This window comes from Phymastichus coffea, unplaced genomic scaffold (genome assembly GCF_024137745.1).
Source record: "Phymastichus coffea isolate CEN01 unplaced genomic scaffold, Cenicafe_Pcof_1.1 PCOF00005, whole genome shotgun sequence".
Lineage (NCBI taxonomy): Eukaryota > Metazoa > Arthropoda > Insecta > Hymenoptera > Eulophidae > Phymastichus > Phymastichus coffea.
This window is the reverse complement of record NW_026706816.1, coordinates 1,698,042-1,718,735: the sequence shown is the minus strand read 5'-3', so window position 1 is coordinate 1,718,735 and position 20,694 is coordinate 1,698,042. Positions and strand designations below refer to the sequence as shown.

The following is a 20,694-nucleotide window of genomic DNA, read 5'->3' as shown; positions in this document are numbered from 1 at the left end:
GGCTAGGAGAGATTATCTCTCGCCTGTGCAAAATTGAGCCCATCTATACATAGATTTTAGAGCTCCATTTATGCCGGATAGCCCTTTTCACGCTATTTCTGCAAATGTGCAAAATCGTTTTCTCTTGTTTACAATAAAAAGTACAACGCTAAAGAAAATTTAAACAGTGTAAAATATACAGAATATAATAGAGATAATTTACGCATAATTCGCCATAATTTGCCAGAAATTCTGAAGCATTCAACTAGAAGTGAACTAGAAGAGGAAGAACAGTAAGCGATCAGCAAAAGTATAGTTTTGACCGGTAACACGCGAGCCTACAATCACAAGAGTTAATTTTTGTTTACTCTTTCGCTTTCGCTGCCGTTTTTCCCAAGGGTGTGTGAATATGATTGTTCATCGGCGATGCAGAGAAGACTAAACGAGTGAGTATGATTGGAAGATACAGCAGGAAATGGTGTCGCCAAAGAATCTAGAGAATTGTTGTAAAGCGCTTCCATTGAAATCTTGATTGTTCGATACGATCAATAGCGATGGCTGACTTGTAGGTGTGATCGCTCTCCTTCATTAATACCATCGGTCATGTTTTCATCTATCGCGACAAGGCCCGTAACCAAATATATTGCGTGCATCAATCAATTAGCCCAGTTCCTGCAATCCCATCTCTCTCATTCTCTCTATCTCTCTCGTTAGTGGCATGAAATAAAACAATATTTATCTAGCCAACAAATTTTTATTAATAAAACACAACTAAAACTGAAATTTAAATCATATCCGCAAGTATGGCACCATATTAACTGGTAACGTCAAAACTAAAGATGTATGTTATATATCGGCAGCATTTTTTTTTTTTCAGATAGAATTAGTGGAAATAGAAAGAACACGTGAAAAATAAACAGCAAAATGGATAGAATCATTAAAATCATAGAAATAAGTTAAAATTTAAAACGTTTACTCTATAATACTATATGTGTAAAAATCTTACCTATTGTGGGAATGGTTGTAACAATTTCTCCTAATTTCAGTTTGTACAATATTGTAGTTTTACCAGCAGCGTCAAGTCCAACCATTAAAATTCTCATCTCTTTCTTGCCAAAAAGGCCCTTAAATAATGTAGCAAACATATTTCCCATGATGAAATAATTAACTAAAATACCTGAAACCAAGTATTAACATGCGAATTATAAGATTTGTAAAGTTATTATTGTATCTAAAACAGATTTTTTTCAATTTAACCATTAATCAAATCATTTTATGTAATGTTTATTTGCTTAAATTATTAACAGGACACTTACTATTAATTTATTTTATAAGTAGTATAACAATGTATATTTCAGGCCACCCAGCGGGAGATCCGTAAACCTTTGGACCCCTGTTCTAACCTTTTCATGTTAATAATAATTATTAATGTTAATAATTATTATTAACAATATCTGCGGGGATCCCTGGCTTAGCCTTTTGGTTTCCTGGCCTAATACTTCCATATTAGTTATTATTAATGTTAATAATTATTTATATTTTTTGAAGAAGGCTCCTAGAGTTCCTAGTCCCTAGGGACGCTACCTAGTGCTTTCTGTCTTATTTATTTAAATGTTTTTTGAAAAGTTATAAATATTATTGATAATTGAATGGCTACATTGAAAATGAATAGAAAGCGATAATGAAAAAAATGAAGAGAGATCGGAGAATCGAACCGGCGTCCTCTAGGTTGGCAGGCTAGCGCTTTACCACAAGAGCCAATGCCACATCAACCTTAGAGAATGCTTATTGTGTATATTAGCTACACACATACATTTAGTATAGAGCCCGAGCGTGCGGAGGAGGGGAGCGCGTGTTTATCTTGGCTTGGCGGCGTTCTCTCTCTCTCTCTCTCTCTCTCTCTCTCTCTCTTTCTCACCCTCTGTTTTGTCGCAGGTTTAAATTCTACGTGAAAATGTACGTTGAAATGAAGGAATTTTATGGGATCCGAATGACCCCCACCACACCCCTCAAAGTCATTTTAAGTTTAACCTTACTTTTTTAATGGAAACCCTTATTTCTCACTCCGAATTTGGAAAAAGCAGGAAATTATTCTTCCAGAATAATATTCTAAGGTTTATTTTCGTGACCTTCAGAGGGTTAACTCAAGAGCAAAATTTTAAAAAGTTCGATAGTAATTTTTTTAAGTTCTCTAACGAATCAATCGTTATGAAAGTATCTATTTGAAACATGTTAAATTAAGTGTGACACTGTTGACCTCGAAAGTAACTCAAATAAGAAAATATCGTCCTGTCCCTTCCCCCTTTCCTTCTCCCATTCTCTTCTTTCTACTCCCTCCCTTACTCATCCCTCTCCCTGCCACACCTCTCATATTATCTCGCCCCGCTTTACCGCTCCTTCTCACTTCATGCAATTAGTAATATGATCTCGATCCTACTCATTATTACACCAGCCCTGGATTAACATGTGACGCAATGTTAAAATATACAAATATTAAGCTTGAACTATTAACAGAGATAGATATGAAGTTATTCATCCAAAAAAGTATTCGCGAAGGAATTAGTCAATGCTACAATAGATTTTTAAAGGCAAACAGTAAATAGATGGGAGAAGAATTCAATGAGGATGAGCCAAGTGAAATTTTAATATATTATGACGTAAATAAACTTTACGGTTAGGCTATGACTCAATAACTACCATATGAGGGCTTTAAATAGATTTCAAAATGATGAAATCAACGATGAGTCAAATTTTTTCAATGTCGCCGATGACAGTGACTCTTAGATCTAGAATATCTACAAGAGCTATATGATGATCACAAAGAAATGATCTTTATCCTGAACATACTAGACCGCTTGGATAAAAAAAAACTTTTGACGACGCTTTATAATAAAGAACGATATGTTATTCATTATAAAGCGTTAAAACAGGCTATAAAGTTTGGACTAAAACTCAAACAAATTCATAGAGCGCTAAAATGTAATCACCTGTGTGACTTATCACCTTATGTAGATTTAAATACAGAAAAAATGAAGCAAGATTAAAATGAGCTTGAAAAATTATTTTACAAGCTCATGATTAATACAGTATATAGAAAACGATGGAAGATGAAAGGAAGAGAAAAGATGCCAAACAATTTAATCAGTGAGATGACAGATATGACGCTGAAGCTCGAATTGCATAGCCAAATTTTCATAGCAGTTCCATCTTTCATGAAAATTTAGCAGCTATTCAATTATCCTGGACAACTATCAGTATTAGAAAATTATATACATTGGTTTATGAGGACTAGATCTTTCAAAAACACTAGTCTATTACTTTTATTATGGATATATGAAGCGACGAATTGGTGAAAAATGCAAATTACTCTATACTGATACGGACAGCCTCATTTATTAAATTGAAGACGTCGATATGAATGAGATCATGAAAGCAGATATTGATAAATTTGAAACATCAGACTATCCAGTTGATAATCAATTTGGTATCCGGAGTCTACGGAGTGGGAGAATAACTTTAGATGAAGAATTGTTAGAGAAGGGAGACTGAAAGAAAGTGAAGCCGTGACGGTGGCTTGAGCTTTAAGAGTGGGGTTGCCACTAATAAAACGGAGAGCTTACTCTTGTTCAGTACAGTTGCTCAGCTCTCGCTCAAACAGCAGTCATACCTTCAACCTCCAGTAGATCTACTATCAACCATTGAAACAAGTAAGACATTTAAATAATTTTAGTTTATTAATACACTAATAATAAATAAATAATCAATTAATTCTTTGATTTTTTATCGAATGGATTTCTCATCAATAAACAAGGTTTCAAAGACGGCTTTCCTTCCCCGGAAAGCGATGTCCCAACTTGCACAGGATACTATATACAAAGTTACAAAAGTGAGATGGTTAACAACGAAATATGGATTTTTTATTATTATTATTACTTATTAAAATTAATGATGAATTCGAGGTGTTCCTGTCAAAAAGAGTAAATATAGTTCTTGAAAATGATAAAGAAATGCTGAAAAACCTACACCAAACTAGTGAGAGGGAAGAGCTGTTCATTTTTCATATTGTTGGTTCAAACTTTGAATTTAAAAATAATTGTAACATTATTGAATAATTAATGTATTGAAACCCAACACTGTTGTAATTAACTGCTCTATAATTGAAAAAAAAAATTAATATCTAATCGAATAGTCTTTTTTCCTTTATTTAATGTAAAGGTGACTCATGAGATGAGATGATGACAAAAGGAAGTACCTCATAGGTGAGAGCGAAGGTTAGGGCTCTCACTATTCCTATAACTAACCTTAAGTTCCCAATAGAGAGCAGTCGTTCGAGTCCTAATATATTTATAAGAAGGATGCATAGTTTACGCTACCATCATTCAGTAAGAAGAATCAGCTATAGCAATACTATCCTCTTTTGATTCATCATGACACCTATTAGAAAAAGCAAGAAGAGAATTCATGCTTCGAAGCATGTATGGTTCTCAGATAATGTTCAAATTCACCATCTTCCTATTTAAGACAAAGACTCAAGGAAAGGAGTGTGGGAGCAGCTTGCACGAAATCGAGAACGCTTCCAACGACGTATTATGCAACTAAGTAGGATGGTATCGCGAGCACTATTTAAAAAATGTATAATAATGATGAATCATATTCTTGAACTTATACTAAAAAATCAATATACAGTATATGCACTTAACAAATTAAAAATCTAAGTGGAGGTGGAAGAAGCAGCAAGTGAAGAGAGGTGATCGTTGCAGCTCGAAAAATGTCTAGTAGTAGTAGCAGTAGGGTCAAGGTCTCAAGAGAGAGAGAGAGAGAGCTGGAAATAAGTTTCTTTTAAGTATATTATTGTAGTTTTCTTTGTATTATTTATATTGTAGCTTTGTAAAAAGGTACTTTGTCATTAATTAATTTTTTTCGTGCCAGGATATCGTTCTTTAAACATGATAAGATTGAAATCAAAAAATATTTTACGTTTAATATGTCAAAGATTTGATGGTCTTAAATTGTAACGGGGTAGATAACCGTCTTTTTATTTATGCGCGCGATCGCATCGAAGAGCGCGCGGGATTATCTAAACGTTCAAATTCGAAAACCGGAGAGCAGGAGGGACCGGTATCAGTCAACCAACCTTCTACTTGCGCGACATAATAACATCAAAATTACAGTCAATATCACATGCGAAATCGTTTATTTCCTCTTATCTCTACAATGTATTCGGCCCGCGTGTTTATGTTTACAAAGCGCGCGCGCGACAATAACATGCAGTGTCGGATCGCTCGCCGCTCTTTGTTCGCCGAGTTAATACATGCACACTTCTTATGGAGTACGAGAGATTAGTTATTAGCAATCATAGCAATCGCGATACTAAGCTGGTCAGCTTACCTTATTAGCAGTCGCACAGTGAACAAGAGAAAAAGTTCGCACTCTAGCTTCGGGAAAGTCTGTCTTTGGGACGAGGTATCGCGCGTTTTCGATTTCGCCCTCGATGGCGAAACCCCTCACTCACACACACTTGCACGCACTCGCTCTGGTCTGGCTCAGGCACCGCTCCTCTCGATGGATTCAATCGACTCGTCTCAGCACTCGAAGAAAACTCGGGAAAACTCTCATTAATATTTTCTGCAGCTGAGTGTAGGGGTTCTAATCTTCGACTGGTTCATTTATATTCGCGCGCTTTCCGTCCCGGCTCGTGCTGAATTCCCTCGTTACATTTTTCCCCAACCGGCAGGTGCTGCCCTCGCAGGCAGCCGTGTGGTTGGGATGCTAGCGCTAATGGGACGTTTACCGTCACAGAATATAATATAGATAGTATTATTACATTTGAAGAAAAAAAATTTATAAATAATTTAGAAAATTTAATAAAAGAAGCTATTGACGTAGATCTGTTTGTAGAAAGTTTCAATACTTTAACGTTTTCGAACAAAAATGAAATTCCTGAGCCTTTAATGGTTGAAGAACAGTTTGAAGATGATATATTGATGTAAAATTTGGTAAAAAATCTAGAAAAATATGCATAGATCTAGAATACAAAATAAATGCAGTTAATTTTTGGTGTAGTAACAAATACGGACCTCTTAATTTTAATATGGTGCAACATACTTTTAAATTAGTGAAACGTGTCCAGCAATTATACAGTTGGAAAAAACAAATTAGCGAAGGAGGAAGTAGGCTTGAAAAACTGCTTGAGATTTCAAAACAAATATTGGAAAACTTTCAAAATGCAATTGAAAAATCAGTATATGTCATGATTTAGATATTAAAAGGTGGGCCATCGAAGCAAGAGACAATGTGCTACTGTCTGAAAAACTGTTTAAAGCTTCTCCAAAATATATACATACATAACTTCAAAACGAGGTATGGTATTATATCCAGAAAAATCAATAAATATGTAACAAAAGCATAAATATCTAATAAAAGAAAGTTTATTCAACAAGCAAATAATTTTGTTACTAAAGTTAGGTCGGAAATCGTAAAATTTGGTAATCAAAATACTTACAATACCGATCAGTCTGGTTTTAGTTTAGAATGTCTACAGGACGAACTTTAATATTTAAAGGAACTATGAAAGTTGAATGCTTGGCACAATCTATCAATTCTTTAACACACACTTATACCATCCAGTCTATTATCTCTGCTAATGGAGAATTAAAGGCTCCATTATTAATAATTTTGCAAGAAACAAATGGTCGTTTTAGACCAACAGTAAAAAAATGTACAAAGCTGATAATATACATATACTAGCTTCTCCATCTAGAAAAATGACCGCAGACCTAACATCAATATGGTTTCATGATATTTATCTTCGAATTGCTGAAAATGAATCAGTTCTTTGCTGGGATACGTGGACTGAACAAACACAAGAAAAATTGAAATACGTCGATAAAGACAATAAAAAAGTTAAAATATTTGTGACGGGAAACTTCGGGGGATCTCAACCGTCAATTTGTCAATTGTCAATTTATTCGTCTTCTCGTGTCCTTGAAGTGCTGGCAGCTCAAGATATGACTCCTCGTCTGAGGTCGGAGATTCGTTCGATTTCGATTCGATTTAAATTGTTACCTAATTTCGGAACCAGAAATTGCGAACAAGGACTTCTCTTTATCAACCTTCCGCGGCTGAAAATAATATCAGCATGCAGGGAAGGGAGGGTTAACGAGGCGTAAAATTAAGAAAATCGGTCACACTTGACTTTCCTTTATTCTAAAATACAAATATAGTTACGGTCGGAATGGCGGATAGTCAGCGCGACTTGACGCGATTCAATGCGCGAGGGAACAGATTCACACGTCCCGGCAAATAAAATCTGCGACGGTCTAACACTCTTGATCCCTAAATTCGTAACCGTAATTTACTATTTCACTATCTAAATTCCCTTTTGATTTCATCCTAGCACACACGACAATTCGGAAAATAGCGAATAGCCAGCGCGACTCGAACGGAGCACTAAATTCCCAGCGTCGACGGATCCACGCGTCGCGATGGTATTATTCGCATGAGAAAAATCACGCACCACACTTCACAATTAATTTTAGTGAGTGGCACTTTGCCTACTTACAGATTTCCGCTGAAGAACTCGACAAACGAAACTACGGCAGCGAATCTGGCTTTAATTCGTCAGATTGCTTGTTGCTTATTAATACATTTAAGGGATTATAGCGGCCGCATACAAGTATTTCTAATTTTATATTTTAACATGTCCCATGTATAAATCGCATCGCTAAATTATTTGTAGTGATAATATAATTGTAAGTCGATCTTACAATTATTTATTTTCGTAGCGCACTCATCATCGCATTTATATTTGAATCTGTATATTTATTTTAGTTCGCTCGCTTCATATGGTCTGTCTCGCTCACTCTCGCTTAATCTGTCTCGCTCGCTCATGTCTAGTCTGTCTCGATCGCTTTCGTCCAGTCTGTCTCGCTATCATTTAGTCTGTACTGCTCTTTAAGATGGCCGCTTTCGCTCCCGTGTGTCTCTACTGCCGGTCTCCGAAGCGCCTCCTGGAGCGCTCCCCTTCGATTGTGTGATACACGTGTGTCCGGGTGTTGTGTGTGTGTGTTTCCGGGTGTTGTCAGTGATCGGCAACAGTGTCAGTGTTTGTGGCGCTCAAGATGTCACCGATGGTACGCAGCAGCCTGACACAGCTGATTGCCGGCTGCCGCTTCATCGACGATTTTCTGTTCTTCCCAGGTGTGCCAGCATCTCCAGAATGTTTGTGTCAATGTTGGGAAGTGTAACGGATCTGCATATACTGCTATCATGCATGTCCGCTGCACTTTACAGTCAAGTTTTGGTGTTGTCCTTTCTAGCCGGCAACACGTAGTCGAGAGTGTATGTGTGCGTGCGCTCTCTTTTTCCTCATCGTGCGCTCAATTTTTCAGTGATCTGTCGGATCGCGTTTTCCAACTTGTTACGTCGTTTTCTCGAGTTTGGGTAGACGGATATGAAAAAGAATTAGTGCCTCAATTAGGGTGCGCATAGATTATAATTATCCGGCTGGGTTACGGGGCGGCAAGGGATGGGGGTGGCTTTCTGAGGTGTTACAAATAATGCAACATTCTCAGGCAAAGCCTTGTAATGTACCGCATTACATATTGAAGGTCCCTACTGGAACCACTGGACTTATTAAACCATGTGATATATAATTTTTTCGTCCTTAAAAGAACTATATAAAACATTTAAAATAAAATAAATTTCATCGAAAAATTACCGTTAATCGCGATAGATTGTTCGAAACAAAATAAATCTATCAAAAGTGCTTCTGTAGACATCTGCCTCGAGTTTAATACGAGAGAAGATTTTCCTGAGTATTGTTTAATTCTACAGGATCGAATTGTGCAGTATAAGTATAATCCAATCAGAGGTGATGTAAAAAAATTAGTTTAATATATTATACTATAACGAATTTAATTCATTCGTTATGTCTCTCTCCTCCCACGCATGCATATACAAAGTTTATATACTTATACCATATTTGGATTTACATTATATTGTACCGCAGCCCGCGGCGGCCGGCAGCGCCGAAGTATAAGGTAAGAGAGAGAGCGCGTTAGGTCTATCAGCGAGCCTATAAGCAGAGAGAGTCGCGTCCGCGGGTACGCGCATATGCGTGTGGTCGCGCTGCCGAAAAGTGCGATGAAGGAGTGGGGACGCCTCCCGCGGTAATTGACTGGCGGACGTAACACGGGCGACACGTGTTTGAACGCGCGTTGAAGAACGGGCCTCTCCCTTTCTTTTTTTTTTTTGCTCGGGCAGTTGCCGTGGTCTAGCGTTCCTCGACTTCCTTTTCCTTACTGAAGTATTCGGACTTTCGACCTGGCATTGCCTTAAATTGTTGCGAGTGCGTGCAGTGGTGCGGCGAGTTGACAGGGTGGTGTGCGTGTGCGGAGCCTGGTGCTAGGCAGTCCTACGCTTTTTCACCACTGCAACCGGCGTCCTGGAACGCCATTCAGCGAGCGAGCGCTTATTGTACAAAGGGCCTGGCCTTTGTCGTCACATTGTAAGTACCGACTCGTTTAGCTCTCTCTTGCTGGCTTGCCGCTTCTCTCTCTCTCTCTCTCTCCTCGCCGATCTGCTACTCTGTACGCTTTCCCTTTGGTGCTTTATATAAATTATTTTTATCCTCCTTATTCTCTGCGTTTCTCTGATTTTGCGCCCGGCTCCCACTCCCTATCCTTGGCGAATTCTCTGCGCTCGTCACTACTTTTCGCGCTTTTCAGCCACTGCTACCTGCGACGCTCTACGCGGGCCACGAGGCTGCTTGACATCGTGGCTGGTCGAAGGGCTTGGCCACCCACGCACCAGAGTATTAACCTCGCGGCATCACTAACTGGTTAAGTCGAGCGGTCAACTAGTCTATCCTCTCGATTATAACGGCGGGTTAGCCAAAACCCCGTTATAATACTTTCTAAATAAAATGTAATTACTACAATTAAATGTAGGCTAAATAAATTAAATGTGTAAGCTACTGTACATCGCGTTGAATTTTATGAATAAAAGCATTTAAATTTAAATATATATCTTTACTTAATACCTAAACATAGCAACATAACTATATGTAACTCTATGTAACTCACTCTCTTTCTCTCTCTCTTTTTTCTTTACCGTTAGCGTTAGAAAACGACCTCTCTCTCTCTCTCTCTCCATCGCTAGGGGCTGATATTTCTATCTCTCTCTACCACTAGTTCTTACTCTCTCTTCTCTCACTCTCTCTCTTCTTTTCCTCCCTTTCTATAATTAAAAAATGAAGTATATTATTTATTTATTTACCTATTTATTTTAATTTATTTTTATATTTATAATACATTAAATAATCAAAATGATATAATTTTATACTATTTTATTTTTTGTTCATTGATCCTACAATCTTGAGGGGGCAAGTCGGCTTTTTCGTTGTTGGTTCGGCTGCGATTAAAATTATATTACGACGAACAACCTTACAATCATTTATGTTATCTGGGCAACGTGCTGTGCATTGTTGCCTGCGCACCTGAGCAACTGAAAATAAATAAATAAATATATATATTTAAATATTAAATATTAAATAATATAAAAAGTACTTACGGTATTTGAGATAACGATAAGCAGCCGATACAGCAGCTGTCGTGGGATGGTATTTGTATTCTGTAAATCATTCAATAAAAATTATTAAAATTATATATATATAAAATTATTTTTAATTTGTTAAAATGTTTACTTACGGTTTCCAGGAACTGACAGGTACTCACAACATTCTCCATTTTTTCCACTAGTCTAAATAACTTTAAATACTTACGAAAATTTTTTTTCACACAAGTAAACATTTAAAAAAACTAATAACTACATCACTCTTGCAACGGTAGTCCATTTAATTAATCGAACCGTTCGCGATTCTGCTTCTCGCGCGTTAGTTCTAACAGTTAAGAGAGAGAGGGGGCGCGCGATCTTTTGAATAGGCAGTTTTTCGCCTCAGCTGTAAACGAGAGTTTACCGCCGATTTGTGTTTTGCACTTTGTTTCGCAAAAATAAAGTTTTCTTTCGGTCAATTACGTGTGTGAGTGCAACGGCATTTCCGTGACAGATAATAGCAGCAGTACAGAAGCAGCAACAAAGTTATATTGAGGCAGATCGAGGCAGCGCAGTTGATAATCAAGGGGCAGCGGCAGTTGAGATTTTTTGCAACAACAATTACGACTGATCACCGTAATTGCGCCGCATGGTAGTGCACCTTCCGTCATATTAAGAGATACAAAATACATTCGGTATTTTGTATATTCGTGATAGCGTTATTTTTTGTATTCGTGTCGACCGTTAGTTCGCGGTATAATTCGAATCTTCTCTCTCTCTTTCTCACCGAATATAACTAATTGTAAAATCCTATTCGCGTGCGTTAGTCTTTCGGCCCTATAAAGACTGTAGTAATTTTTATTAATTAAAGTCTGTGAAATTTATTCGCCGTTTTCGTAATTTAATTTTCCTAGTAGCTTAAGTAATTTAAAAAGGCTTAGGTTTTAATCCAATTACATCTAGGGGATTAAGAAGAGTAGGAGTAAAGTCGCTCACACTTGAAACTCAACGAGTGTCGCAAAACACGTGACTTAAGGTGAGTTCAACTCCGTTTAACAGAAGACAACTAGGATAAATCATCTGACGTTAAGGCGAATACACGTACTATCATACGTGTTTAACGGAGCGATGGTTTGCTCTGCACCGTTGGAATTTGTTCTTATATAAATTTTCCATTTTTCAGATAACCTCCCCCGTTACAAGGCGCCCAACTAGTATTAAGACCCGTTTAGTGCGAATAGGATTGTGCGTCGAAGGTAATCGACGCACGAGAGAGAGAGAGAGACGATTGCGCGAGCGCTTAGGAAGGTTTGAGCGGGTGGTAGCGCGAGATCATGAGCGATACGCCCTCTGCTAAAAAAAAAAGGAATCACTTCGAACTTTTTACATAAAAAATTGTTAAGTTGATTGTAAAAAGGGCCGAAAGCGATAATTATAAGTGGGTCGAAGTGATTTCAGGTCGTTTGGAGTAATCAGGTGTTAACCTATTTTAGACATAGTTTGGTGGATAAAGGGGGGTTGGAAGCACCTGAATGACGATAAAAGCAGAGATATGTCAAGGACATTCGCCTGCCCGGATGAAGACTCTGAGGGTGAAGCCAGCCGCCAAGAAGAGGATGAGCTCATCCAGAAGGCCCTACGCACCTAGGAGCAGGAGGAGGGGGAGCAATCCGGATCTCAGGTCGCAGGAATCCTGCACCCGGAAGGAACCTCAGGAAGAATTATCCTTGAGTGAAGCTTTCCGGGAAATAGAATACATGAAGGAGGGAGTCGACCGCAACCGCAAGTTGGTTGGTCGAATCCTAGAAACCCTTCAGACTCTGCAGGGAATACAGGTGTGTGGGGAGCGCGAGGCACAGGACATGCACCTACGAATATGAGAGCTGGAAGACGCAGTGCAAGAGATGGCCAATGCTAGCCGTTCTTCTCAGCGCGACTCGGTTCAACCGCGCTCCAGACGAAATGTGGGCTTTCAGGACACATTAACCTGTCACTACGATTCTGGGATTCCGGAAAGCACACTGGCTCCTCTAAGACCACTACCCAGGAGAAAGGACGTCACCCCACCGGAAACCCTCCGAAGAAGAGGAAGTGAAGAGGATCCGGAAGAGTATGGAAGATCCGCTCCTGTTCGACAGAGGAGTCGAAGCGGATCATCTGGCACCGGTCCTCAACTATCCTCAGGGCCCTCCACAACCCGAGATGTTGGAAAAATTGTCAGCGGATGGAAATTGAGGTTTGCGGGCAGTAGGGCACAGAGCGTAGATACGTTTCTGTCAAAGTTGGAAGATCTGCGCGTGGGCGCACGGCTGACCGATGACGAAGTGCTTTGTTCCATATCAGAGATCCTCGAAGGTAACGCGAGGACCTGGAACGATAACAACAAGTACCAGTGGCTTAGTTATGCAGAGTTCGTCGCTGACGCCCGGGATTGGTTCGGCACTAGTTACGCAACAACAACAAAGACTGTTGCAGGAAGCCCAGAACCGGTTCCAGGGTGAGGACGAACTAGTGCGAGACTATGTGTCCAACCTAGTGGCTCTTGTCAATAGACTAGAACCACCAATGCCCTTGGAGAGGTTATTAGACCTACTCCATGCAAACCTCCTTCCTAACATCCAAATTCAGCTGCGTCGGAGCGAGATGAAGTCGATACGCGAATTCAACAAGAGGGCGACCGAGGTACAGAACACCTTATCTTACGGTCGTCGTCCGCGTGTGTTCGCCGACCCCAACTCGACGATCTTCCCTCAGCACGCCTACCAGCCGAGCAACAGAACGGCTGGTAATAAATCCCAAACCGCTGCAATGGCCAGCGAAGGGAAGGCACGTGCGAAGAAGGAGGGAGATCCGCAGCGCGGACAGGGCGTGGAGAACCCTGCCAGGAGGCCTACCGAACAAGAATCGGTATCGGCTACGCAAGCTTCCATTTCTGATAAGAAGATGGAAGAGCGTCTGGAGGGCATCGAGCGGATGTTGCACAAGTTGGCCGATGAGAAGCAAGGCAGCCCTCCAGAACAGCGTAAGAGCCGATGGCGTGGGGAAAGGAAAAATTCTCCTTCTCCCAGGTCTCCTGGCGAGCGGCGAGAATGACAGAGGCGGAAGATCGACTCCACCAAGCCTCTCCAGTGTTCCGCTTGTGGCAAACTGGGATTTAGTCGTAAATTCTGCCCAGATTGCAACAAGGGAAACGGCAAGGAGAGCGAAGAGAAGAGGTCATCTTCGCGCCTCCAGTAGATTCGACCTCTCGCTACGGGTCGCCGATGGGAAACAGCAAGTTGTCGGCGACCAAGGGATCCAAACAGGTCCTGGAAGGGCATCAAGAGAGCCGGGGCCTAGCGGTATGTTGGAGCAGAAGGCGATCGAACCTGATGCCAGCCCTCGGCAGAATAGAGGAGTGGTCATTCTGGAGGGACCAGATGGCCACATAGAAATTGTGGAGGAGGAGGAAGACTCCAGGGAGAGCCTCTCCACACAAAAAGCTCCTCTGCCGATGGGATCCACGAGTAGAAACAAGCCTACCATCGTCACAGCAGCGGAAGGGAAAAAGCCGCTGAAAAGCACGACGAAGGGAGGCAAAGATGCGACTCATGGATATGACCCTGAGGATGAGACCAGGTAGTGGTTGCGGGTAGACATAGGTGACTTTAAAATTAGAGCACTCTATGATACCGGCGCCTCATCCACGGTCATGGGTCAATTAGGGCTCAGATTGACATCGGAGATGGGACTTGGATTGAATGTGACCAAAGCGGGCGATGCAAGGCTTGCTGACGGGCGCCCATGCCCTATAATTGGTCACGTGATGTTCCCCTTTAAAGTAGGAGGAATCACGAAGGAAATCAGAGTCGCCATTACGCCACTGTTCACGGACGACTGCTACGTAGGCGCGAACTTTATAAGAGAGTTCCGCGCAGTTTTGGATCCCGACGAGGATGAATTATGGCTTAAGGAGGTTCAGGAGTGTCATGAAAATGCACAGATTTTCATGAAATTGAAAACTATGGTAGAGTATGACGTAACATTGATGTCTGATTTTTTTCAAAATTTTTGACCACGTAGTTTTGGAGAAATTAATGCGTATAATTAGCATTGTTTTAAATAGACTTCTCGTGTAAATGAGTAAATTGACTTCATCTTATGGGAATAACTTGATGAAAAAAGCACAGATTTTTAATTTGCAAAGACGGTTTGAAAGAGAATTAATCGATGATTGTTTTTATGTGTTTAAACTCATGGCTTACCGTGATTCCGATTAAATAATAGTAATTTTAGTATAAAAATTTTCTAGTTTAATCCAAGCTCACGGTGCTAACTAATGAAGTACGGCAACACCGCAAACACTATATCGATATATTTACCGTAGCCGGTATTGCAGAGCAGATACGATTATATTTATTATGAATTGAAATTGAATTAATTTTCAAATGATTTAGACGAAACTTATTCAACATTATGATTTTTTTTATTAATTAAATTGAATTGAAAATACATTAGTGGAATAAATATTTTATTGAAAACGCTTTATTGTCGTTTCAAATAACCAATAAATAATGTACATTAATCTTTGGCATGCAAATAATTTAAATAAATACTGTGAATTCGACGTATAAATTGTAATCAAACTTGAGTTTTTAAAAAATTCAAAATATTCTGAAGTATTTTTTTAGATTTTATGAAAGTTTGCTTTCCGTTGTTGCATCCTTCCAGCAGATTCGTTGATGACAACTTAAGAAAAATAAATTTCGAAGTATGCTATGTTGCCAGATCGTTACCTCCAATTCATACTTTCATAATTCAAATAAAAACATAAAAATTGACGACTAACGCATATTAGAAGTAGATACTTGTGATGAATGTTCAATTCTCATCATTTTTACCAGTTCATACTCTTCTAAGTACAATAATACAGAACATTGAATTCAGTTATCTACAGTTTGCGCCACTGATTTCATCCTATGTTAAAGCATAGGCACTTTCCCCTTACCCCAACCCCCCTGGTGACTGTCCCGAACCTCCTTAAGGACACCCACGTGAAAGTACCAATGGAAGTGACTGGAATTGATGGTACGGCATTTCTCGCACCGGTAGGACTATGGGAGGCCACGGAGACACAGCTGGAGGAAATAGAAGACCTTGTTAATGGATTGATTCCTGACGGAGGTCAGGCTTTAGACTGTGCCGTGGGGGTTGAGCACGAAATAGATGTTGGAAATGCTCGACCCATCAAACAGAAATACTACCCAGTCTCTGATAGAGTGCGAGAGGAAATGCACGCGCTGGTTAAAGATATGCTGGAAAAAGATATAATCGAACCAGCGACCAGCGGATGGTCAACTCCAATAGTAATGGTAAAGAAGGCTGATGGAAAATATAGGTTTTTCGTTAATTACCAAAAGGTAAATGCGATTACCAACCCTGATGCCTACCCTTTACCATATATGAACGACATCCTAAGACGGATAAGGGATGCAAAGTTCATATCTACTCTGGACTTGAGCAGTGCGTACCATCAAATTCCCCTAAAGGAAGAATCGCGTCCGATATCAGCGTTTACAGTACCTGGATTAGGGCACTTTCAATTCAAGAGAATGCCCATCGGACTGTCATACGCAGGAGCGACATTCCAGAGGTTGATGGACAAGGTGATAAGCCCGGATATGGATCCATTCGCTTTTGCTTACCTTGACGACGTAATTGTGGTTTCGTCGTCCTTTGAGGAGCATAAGCGGCACCTAGAAATGGTATTGAAGAGAATTCTAGGTGCGGGACTAACCATCAACAAAGCCAAAAGTCACTTCTGCAAGACGGAAGTTAGGTACTTGGGAGTTCTTGTAAACCAGGACGGAGTAAGACCAGATCCAGAGAAGATACGACCGATATTAGAATATCCAACACCCCGGACTGTCAAACAGGTGTAGCGATTCATGGGAATGACCTCGTGGTATAGACGTTTTATACCCGACTTTGCCATGATCGCTGAACCTATAAACCGCCTGACAAAGAAGAATGTACGTTTCTCTTGGGAGGAGGAGCAAGAGCGAGCTTTTACGAGGTTGCAGGAGGCGATGACTTCCACCCCAATACTGCAATCTCCCGATCCTAACGGTCAATTTATACTGTAAACTGATGCCAGTGACAGTGGGATCGGGGCAGTCCTCACGCAAGATGTCGATGGAGAAGAGCGTGTGATAGAATACGCCAGCCGATCACTCAACAGCGCTGAGAGAAATTATACGGTCTCCGAAAAAGAGTGCTTGGCAGTGGTATGGGCTATTGGTAAGTTCTGGCCGTACATTGAAGGGCACCACTTCAGGGTAATCACTGATCATAGTTGCCTGAAATGGCTCCACAATATGAGAAATCCCACGGGAAGACTAGCGCGATGGGCGCTAGCATTGCAAGGCAATGTCTTCGATATTGAATATCGAAGGGGAATCTCAATGTGGTGCCTGACGCATTGTCTAGGGCCTATGAGGAGGAGGGGATTGAAGTGAGTCCCATAAATAGTCGACCGGAGACCACTGACGCCTGGTATTTGCAACAATACCAGGAAGTATGACAAGACCCAAACTCTCACCCTACTTGGAAGGTAGTGGGAGGGAGGCTGTATCATTATCAGCCTGATGAGGACGGTGAAGGGTCCATCGACAACAATGAAGCGTGGAAGCTTGCGGTGCCTAGGGAGAAAAGGCACCACGTACTCCAGGAGGTCCATGATGCTCCTACAGCAGGACATCAAGGACGAGAGCGTACGTTCTCCAGGGCTAGGCGCTTGTACTACTGGCCTAAGATGTATGATCAGGTCAGGGAGTACGTAAAGAGTTGCCCGGTGTGTCAGCAATGCAAGGTGGAACAAAGAGCACCTTGCGGGCTGATGGGTCGTAGACAAGTATCACGACCCTGGCAGGTGGTGGCCGGTGATATCACTGGTCCATTTCCCAAAAGCTCTCGAGGTTTTGAGTATATCTTAGTCTTTATAGACTTGTTTACTCGCTGGGTAGAGTGTGTTGCGATACGCAAGGCCAATGGGAAGACAATCGCAAGGGAATTACACGAGAGGATCGTCACTAGGTTTGGTGCGCCAGAGGTATTCTTGTCGGATAATGGAACCGAATTTAAGAATCAGGAGGTCGATTCATACCTGCAGATGAACGGCATCCAGCGCGCTTTGACTCCCGTGTATCATCCTCAAGCGAATACCACAGAGCGAGTAAACAGGACACTCAAGACCATGATCACGTCTTACGTAAGCCATGATCATAAGAGCTGGGATGAACACCTTTCAGAGTTCAACTTCGCGTTGAACTCGGCAACTCATAGCGTCACAGGATATAGTCCTGCGATGCTCATGTTTGGACGTCAGCCGGTACCTCCTTTGACGTTCAGAAGAACCCAAGATCAGCAGGCTCTTGAATGTTCGGAGGGTCAAGCTGTGGTAGATTGGGCTGAACATATGGAGAAGCTCCCTAATTTATGGGAGAGGGCCAACTCCAAGTCAAAGGAGGAAGCTGCGCGTCAGGCGGCTTATTATGACCGGAGGAGACGGCAACCCGAGTTTAAGGTCGGAGATTGGATTTGGAAGAGGAACAGGATTCTCTCTTTGGCTGCCCAAGGCATTTAGCCAAATTGGCGCCAAAATATGCTGGTCCGTACGTGATTGAAGAGGTTTGTGGTTCCAACACGTACAGACTAGGCAATCAGCTGGAGATCCTACCCAAGCTCTTCCATGCCAAAGACCTTAAACCGTACTACGGTCCGGGTGAGGATGAGGAAAGCGAGGAAGTCATCGATCCTCGCGGGCCGCAAAATATCCAGCCGTCGGAGGAGGCGAACGATTCCGCGAATGCGTGCGAAAATCCGGGAGAGGATTTACCAAGCGAGCGGATCGATTTAGCAGTCCCCACGGCCGTAGATAAGGATCCCACCGAGATGTCGCATTTACCGGTATCTGCCCCAACAAAGAAAGGTCGAGGTCGACCTCGAAAGGTCCCAGAGACGGTCACCGGTCCAGTAAGAGACATCAACTCTCCCATGAAGGGAACAAGAGGGAGAGGTAGGCCTCGAAAGACCGTGCCCGTCGTGCAAAGGACGGTTGGGCCGATAAACCCGAACGGTAACCGACGAGGGCCAGGACGTTCCCGCAAAGAATCGCGAGGGAACGTATAACTTGGTGAGATGCGGCGTATATTAGGATTTTTCTTCGCGTAGGGAGTTTCATCCGAGATTTTTTGTTTTGGATGTTACAGATAGACCGGAGATGCGTCGTCGAAGAGACCTTCGAGGGTACTAAATATAAACACAAAGTGTTTGGTAGAGGTTTTTTAATGATTTAATTCAGCAGTTTTATAACTATATAAAAAATTATAAATTAAACTATATTAGCCCATTAACGTCCAAACGACGAAAATTTTTAACGGATTTATTTTGTATGTTATTAGACTAATAAAAAAAATTGCAATACCACTATTTTAATATACAATTTAATATTCTTTTAGAATACGAGCTTAAAATTTGATCAAACACCGAAGAATAAAGATATGTCCGATTTAATCATGAAAAAAGTAAACATTTTCGAAAAAATGTACTTTTAACATATTTTTGGTATGTTAACGAACTGAATTTATGCTACAATCATGATCAGAAACGATCACGCTACTTTATAATTAACAGTAAATTTTTATATAATTATTGGATCGCTCCTTTTTATTATGTGGTGAATGGATTCTGAAAATTCTATGAAAATATTAGCTATTTCTTTTTCGAAATCTATTGAGTTAAGAAGAAATTATCTAAGAACGAACATATCTTAAAAATTGGTCAAAGAACACCCTCCAATTATTTCAGAATTTTTTTAAATGAATTTTATTTTTCAAAAATGACAAAAATTTGATAAATTTAGAAAATTTATTGAACTAAGAAAGAATTTAAGGGTATTCTTTGATGGATTCTAAGATATTTTTATTTTATTTAAATTTTAACTAAACTGAATAGTTTTCGAGAAAAAAATTATTAAAATTCAAATGACATATTTCGCTAATTTTTTTAGTCTAATAACATACTATACCAAGTGAAAAATATCTCGTTATGTCTCTTTCTGTCCCTTTCTATTAATTTCTTATATTTAATTTCACGTGCCTTCTCACAGGGAGAGTGAAGAGAAGAGGGGAGAGGAAGGCGAACGAGAGACACGGCAGATACGACCACGTGATCGCGGAAGGCATAATATGTATGCACACGCGGGTTCAGACCTTATTTTCGAGAGCGAGCTGACGGTACGTCCTTCGTACATATCCCACCGTAAAGCGACAGGTTTTGGTACGCCTACATGGATACCGAAGAACAGAGATGAATCCAGCGGTTGTGTAATTGTGTGCGAGATACATAGTTACAGATACTTTTTTTTATTGTTCGTAGACTAACTATTATTTCACCATTTTCATGAGAAATATTTCTCTAAATGAACAAAACATACAGAACCATTCCAAAAAAATGACGTTGTTTGAACTATATTTCATAATTTACTAGTATATATAAAGTACTATATTTATTATTATTATATATTTATTACAGTGTACGGTATGTCATTACTCAATTATAATTCAAATAACATAACTATCAGTATGCTACCAATTAAATTCAGATAGAAAAAAAATTCAAAAAGGTAGATCAACGACCAAGCTTTTCTTCAAGTGCTCAAGGTTCAGCCACGGAGGTAGCTAATTAAATTTTCTATAGTCTGTCTCTTCACAATCATACATTAATTAAAAGTGAGAGAATATTAATAATGAAAAGGTAGCTTATTATATAATTATAATAACATATTTATTTATTTTTTTATTTATAGTTCTTATAACATGGAGCCATCAACGTCAAAGAAAGTGGAAGAATTTGTGATAGAATTTGAGAAATACTGCATTTGTGAGAAGGATATATATTGAGTCAACCACTTGAAATCACTAGTACGTGTCGAACAATACTGCTGAATTGGAGTAGATTCCAAGATAATTTCAGCATTCTTCAATTTCGCAATGCAAATCAGGTACACATTGACTGTCACAATAATTATATTCATCATCGAACTCTCAGCACCATCGTAGATAAGCAACAAGAATCTGTATAATCGTCTAATAAAACTGACATAGAACTTGCAAATTTTAC

The 20,694-nt window shown here is 40.2% G+C and overlaps 1 protein-coding gene across 1 annotated transcript in view; it reads right to left on the bottom strand.

The window, feature by feature from the left end:
- LOC131667521 (ADP-ribosylation factor 1) overlaps window positions 1-20,694 on the bottom strand; it is a 223,813-nt gene that overhangs the window by 183,254 nt on the left and 19,865 nt on the right. Inside the window, exon 2 of the mRNA XM_058940991.1 lies at window positions 986-1,156. Within this exon, the coding sequence (XP_058796974.1) occupies window positions 986-1,133 (148 nt within the window). The 5' untranslated portion in view covers window positions 1,134-1,156. The remainder of the gene's footprint in view (window positions 1-985; window positions 1,157-20,694) is intronic.